Source organism: Corvus brachyrhynchos, unplaced genomic scaffold (assembly GCF_000691975.1).
Source record: "Corvus brachyrhynchos isolate BGI_N302 unplaced genomic scaffold, ASM69197v1 scaffold10, whole genome shotgun sequence".
Lineage (NCBI taxonomy): Eukaryota > Metazoa > Chordata > Aves > Passeriformes > Corvidae > Corvus > Corvus brachyrhynchos.
The window spans coordinates 7,357,389-7,363,644 of NW_008236180.1; the positions used below are offsets into that span (position 1 = coordinate 7,357,389).

Below are 6,256 nucleotides of genomic sequence, written 5' to 3' on the forward strand. Positions count from 1 at the left end.
ACTTTCCCCCCGTTTGCATTATTAAAAGTGCAAGAGGAGTACTTTTAATTCTTCATATTTTGATACCTGGCTTCTTCTCAGCTTCCCCACTACTTTCTGACCACAGAGGCAAACCAACAAGCAGCTCCTGATGACGCTAGAGCTGCTACTTCCCCACTAGGTTAATATTAGACCTGGCACAGGAATTGGAATCCAGAAAGACTTCATATCCCAGAGTCACTCTAAAAGTGCAAGAGGAGTACTTTTAATTCTTCATATTTTGATACCTGGCTTCTTCTCAGCTTCCCCACTACTTTCTGACCACAGAGGCAAACCAACAAGCAGCTCCTGATGACGCTAGAGCTGCTACTTCCCCACTAGGTTAATATTAGACCTGGCACAGGAATTGGAATCCAGAAAGACTTCATATCCCAGAGTCACTCGTCCCCTTCTTTGCTAAGGTGACAACAGCTGCCCCAAATCCCACAGCTTAAACAAAATCAGCACTGGGTAACTCAAGTACAGAGCTGATTCAAGAGACTAGAAACCATTCAGTCCACAGAACAAACTCTGAAATTCAAGGAAGACCCTTAAAAAAAAAAGAGCACTCAGGGAATTTCTCACAATTCTCAAAATCTCAGTAAAGATGAAAATATTTTCCTGAAATAGCAGAAAGAGCAGAGTGGCTCAAGCTCACTAAAGAGCAGTGGCAGGTCAGAACTTCAGGATTAGACAGGCCTCTGTCTCTGGGAATTTATCCAAGCTCCTTGGCAGTGCTGGGATACACGATATCAATTAACACATTTTACTTACTTGCTTTACAGTGGCTTTGAAGGCACCCAAAATAGCAGCTGCTCCACCACAGTCTCGTTTCATTCCAGGCATAGTAGTCTGTTTAAACAGAACCACAGAATTTTTTTTGTCTTCGAAAGAGAATTTCACAGTACTGCCTGCTAGAACCAGGGTTTCTGGTGCTTCTGAGACTCTGGTTTTGACAGTGCTCAGCTGTCAACAACACAAACAAGGAACGTGTGCCTCTGCTTATTGGTGGATCTGGTCTTGGAACTGAAAAGTACTAAACTGGGGCTGCTAAACTGTTAGAAAAGTAAAAAGAAAAATGTTGTTTATAAGTTTCACACTGAGTCTAACTCCAACAGGTTTTCATTCTATCTTTGAAACCAGAAATTAAACATCTTTGTTCCTACTTTCTGCCTTTCAGCAGGCAATATTTAAAGGGTTGCTATTTGCTAATTGTTCTGTAGTGGTCTTTGAATCCCATTTGGTCTTCTCCCCTGATAGTTTGTGTCCACATGGATGACAACAAATCAAGCACTTAACTCAATAAAAAAGTACTTTTGTTTCCTACAGACATTATCTGAATTACTTTCAGCAGAAAACAACAGTGTAAGCAAAGGCAGCAGCAGCAGAAGTGCTTCTGTACCTTTCCCTTGATGCTGAGTCCTCCAGTGTCATACACAATACCTTTGCCCACCCAAGCAATGGTCTGTGTGGCACCATCTGGAGTGTGACTGAGAACTGCCAGGGCTGGAGGATGTAGAGCTGCCTTTCCAACTCCATAGATCCCTAGAAAACAGAGAATTAAACCACCTGTGGGGAAGAAAGACTGTGGGGAACCCCTGTGGGTATTTTCTGTAAAACATCTTGGAACACTATGGGCAATAAAACAGTTTCAAAAACGTGCAAATAAAACATTACAACGGAGATGGCAAAACATTCCAGTCATCTGCTAGGAAAAAAATGGAATACTCAACAAAATATACCTCCAAAGCCTCTCTCTTTCAGCTCCTCATCTCGGATAATGGTAGGAGTAATCCGAAGATCCTTGCCAACTTTTTTGATTTCCTTAATAATTAAAAAAAAAAAAAAAGGGACATTGTCAGTCAGTCATTAGGACACATTTGTGCCTTTCCACACAAATGGGTACCCAATTAAGGGGTTTTTGTGATTTTTTCATGTATACACATACAAACATTCACAATTTTGGGAGTGGTGCTGCTTTTCCAATGGCCTAATTCCACCGACACATCCTTGACTTACTATGGCATGAAATATAAATTTGACCTTTAGGCCCTGCCAGTAAAAGAAATCTTCTGAGGTAAAGGACAACTGTTCACTCTGTTGGATCACGATGTAATAGGACAGGAATAATTTCATTCTTAACAGCCTTCCAGATCTCTACGATAAAGCTCATTTGGAAATATGTCAGCTGTCCCATAATTTCAGTAACTCTGGTCACCATCAGGTTTAAGACAAAAATCCAGTGCCATGACCAAATGAAGAACTCATGTTTTCAGCTTCCCAGTGCACTACTCCAAGCTGTGAACTCTGCCTCCTTCCAGCTTTGCACAGTTCTAGGAAATGTGAAAGGCCAAAGGAAGAGCCTGAGCACCCCTGGTTTGCTGTGCTGCCCACTGCTGACACACAGTTTTCACTGAGAGACAGCAGCACTCGGGTTTGATTACTGCAGTCCAGACTTCCAGCTAGCAACTCTTCCTCATCAGGGCATCACCAACCTCCAGGAAGGAATCAGTGTTCATCTCATTGCACGGGGTGTCCACGATGCGTGCAGCCAGCCGGACCCCTTCGGTGGCACTGGCCAGACACTGCAAACACAAGGGAGGACACCTGAGAAGGGCCTGGGCTTTAGCAAAGTTTGCATTTATCCCTCTGCAGCCAACACCAAATGTGTGGTTCCTTTGGAGCATGTTAATGCTTAACTGCCACCACCTCAGGCACTGCACAGTTAAACAGTGTCAGCCAAGCTAACCATTACTTTTTCTATGGGACCAACTTATTTTTCCACGTGCTCTAATTTCTAAGCAACTGTACTCCTTCACCCAGCAAACTGATATTGCAAAATTAGTATCCTTCCCCATTAACAAAAGGAGACCAAGAAGGCAATGTGAGGTGGAGGAAAGAAAGATAAGAGGCAGCTAATTCAGGAAGTCACAATGAGCTTATGGGCTGCTGGGGTTGGAAACCTGCAGAGATTGTGTAATCTGCAACATGGGAAACTGCACAGTTTGTACAGGACAGGCACAGTGGTGCAGGGCAATAAAGATTGCTGCTGTGAGACATTCTAGATGGCAGGCCCATGGGGAAACTGCAATATTTCATGTTTATATAAAACATACACTGTTTCCTGATTTCTGTGGTAAAATGGACTGACCCTCACCTGGACTGAACAAAAACTTATCTAAGCAAGAGTGGACAGAAGGAAAATGGTCAAGCAGCCAAGGCTGTTTCCTTAGAGAAGGATCCTCCTGGCAAAAAAAAAAGACCATGAAGACACCAGACACTAAGCTTCAACTTTTAGCTCCCATGAATTAACAACTTGAAGCTGTAAGACCTGGAGGAAGGAAACTTTGTGCAAGCTTTCCAGTACCCACACTACACTGAGGACCACACACAGCACATGGGTGAGTCAAGATGGGTTTCAAAGGAATCTGAGGTGTTGGACACTCACTCATGCTGAGGTATCTGAAGTTTGGCTTGGCCAGACCAGCCTAAGGACTCCATACATTTGTATCCCAGCACACTCCTAAACCCTGGCTTGCTTTGGACTGGTGCCCGACTCTCTGCAATTACTTCTGATTGCTTTACTGTCCCTAAAGGGATAAGGACCTCGGCAGCCAAGCCCTGTCTGGAGTGATTCCCTGTCAGGGCCATGCAGGTAAAAGGAGGTACTCTAACCCCAAGGCCAAGCCCCAGGGGAGCAGCATGACTTCCAGAAATAAGCTGTGCCTGTATTTGTGTTTCCAGAGTGCTCCAGAGAACCTGGATAATGGCAGCCCTTAATAAGTGCCTTGTAAAACTCTGACAATCCCTGCTAGTCCTCACCGTAAAATACCCTGGACAATGCAGTAGGTGTGAAATACAACATGCCAAGGGAGAGGTTTAGATAAAAATGTCCTACCACATGCTTCTTCCATGCTCTGCATTAGCTGTCTGGTGCTGGTTGAATTTAAGGGGTGCAAACTCAGCTAGGAGGAAGCCAATAATATTTTTGGCATTGACATCAAGGGGAAAAACAGGAGGTAGAAATAATTGCAGCTTTGTTTTTAAGTTAAAAATAACCCAAGTGGTTTGGAATCTACCTATCTGAAGGAACTATTTTTGACACCAGCTATGCTTTTTCTGATTTGGGGCATGGAAAAATGGAGTGATCAAGAGTTGTACTCTCAGCACGTCTGTCTTTGCCACTTTGCTGAAAACTGGGCTGGCACCATTTTCTGGGGCCAGATCAGTTCACAGAGTAAGGACCAAAACATACTGAAAAAAACCCATACCCTAATGCTGCAATTCTGTGAATTTCAATTGCAGCAACACCATGTCCTTTGTCAAACCCACTGCCAAAACTTGTAAGGGATTTCTGTAACCTCACTGACTGATCAGCTAAGGGAATATCCATCTGTACTGAAGCACAGAACTTGGAACACTGAACAGGGAGTTCCTTAACAGATTAACTGCAAACCTTGGAATACCTTTTAAATTTATGGATCTTGAAGAGGAATGACCTGGCATGCCAACAGTTACCTGATGTGGAGTTTCCTCTCTGTAACAGTCAAACAAGGGAAACAGTCTTTGATTTTCTGCCACCGAAAGATGACTTAAACATATTTCACTGTCATGTACAGCTCATCTCCAAGCTGTTTTGTTTCTTAGGGTCTCGTTTCTGGCCACAGTTCTGCCAGAAAAACTCAGCCAAAGAGGTGCATCAGAAAGAAATAGCAGAGGCCATATGTGACCCCTGTTAAGCAACTTTTAGTGACTTCACTGTGATATTCACCTGCACAGTCACAGCTTTTGCCTGGGTAGAAAAAGTGAGAAGCCCACACACTAAAAGCAATGTAGTATTAAAGGCTGAGAATACACTATTTGCATCTGTGATACACATGAGAGAGGAGACATTTTCTTTGTGCTGTTTGTTTGGTGTTTTCCACCCCTGAAATCTAAATTCTGAATAACATCTTCAGCATCTGCTGCAGTAATACGTTCAGTATTTCTACTCAAGAGATGCTGTGAACTGATCAACTTCAAGGAACCTTGAGCTAAGATAATTATACAACACCTATTCCAGAGGCAGCTTCAGACAGACGCATTTGCACATGCAACAAACTGAACAAAAAGATGACAGAAAACCCCCAAAATCTTACTTTAAGTGTTGCCACTTCCATTGGTCCGTTGTTTTGGCCAACCAGGAAGAACTCCACTGTCACAGTTTTCTTCTCTGTGCGTCTGGAGGCGCTGGACCGATGTGTGAACAGGGGGAAGGCCCTGGCCAGGGCACACGCGGAGGCAAAGACTTCGGAGCGCTCACACACCATCTGAAACACCAGCCAGCAGCAAAACTCATCACACAGCACCAAGGTGTGGAAGGATACACTTAAAAGGATCTGTTACCTGGGGTATTACTGGGGAAGAGGGGGAAAAAGGAGGTGGATGGGAAATAACCGAGCCCTGAGTCAAGACAAGCTCATTCATCATGTTTTGAATGGATGGAGAGGCAGAGTAAAAGTACCACAGTGAAATGGTCCAGTTCATTTCCTGCATGGAAAAGAATTACACTGCTGGAATTAGTTCATCCTTATAAGGGAGCTGGACTGCTTTAATTACACCAGTGCAATTAACACAGGTTAGACTACAGATCAGGACCAAAAAAAGCACAGGAATCACCAATACGTGCTCAAAACAAATGAAACAAAGACAGAAATTGTATGAGAAAGTGGTGGTAGAAGTTGTATGAGAATGTGGCTAATACTAACCCAAAAGTTTGTTAACAGGTAGATCACTTTTCCGAAGTTCATTACAGAAATTACCAATGGAAAGCAGTTTTAGTTAAACATTTTCAAAGGGTAAAAATTAAGTAGTTATTACTCTTGCAAATAAGTTTTCCAACTGAAGAGTGTTAATTTAATTTTGTCACTGACACTGACTGTATGAGTCTACTCTAACAACCCGCAAATCTGGTATGATCTGGAGAAGCCATAGAAACAAATAAATGCATCAGGCTCATACAGAAGATGACCAAAGCAGTCCAAGAGCTTGTCCTGCAAAGGACTCACACTGGAGCATTAGTTTGCATCAAGACTTTTGAAACTCACTGAACAACACAAACAAGGCACCTCTCATGGGTTCTGTGACACAGACATAACACCCTTCACTAAGGCTACATCAATCTCCTGAAGCATGTGCTAACATCCCAAATCCCAGTTTGGAAAAAGCCACTAATATTTTCTTTTTCATGGGCATTCCT

The 6,256-nt window shown here is 43.1% G+C and overlaps 1 protein-coding gene across 1 annotated transcript in view; it reads right to left on the minus strand.

Annotated features, from left to right (window-relative positions):
• The window catches only part of NPEPL1 (aminopeptidase-like 1), an 18,625-nt gene that overhangs the window by 6,841 nt on the left and 5,528 nt on the right, over positions 1-6,256 (minus strand). Inside the window, exons 4-8 of the mRNA XM_017735868.1 lie at positions 5,157-5,327; positions 2,514-2,603; positions 1,761-1,842; positions 1,421-1,563; positions 793-870 (exon numbers count right to left, since the gene is read on the minus strand). Of these exons, the coding sequence (XP_017591357.1) occupies positions 793-870; positions 1,421-1,563; positions 1,761-1,842; positions 2,514-2,603; positions 5,157-5,327 (564 nt within the window). The remainder of the gene's footprint in view (positions 1-792; positions 871-1,420; positions 1,564-1,760; positions 1,843-2,513; positions 2,604-5,156; positions 5,328-6,256) is intronic.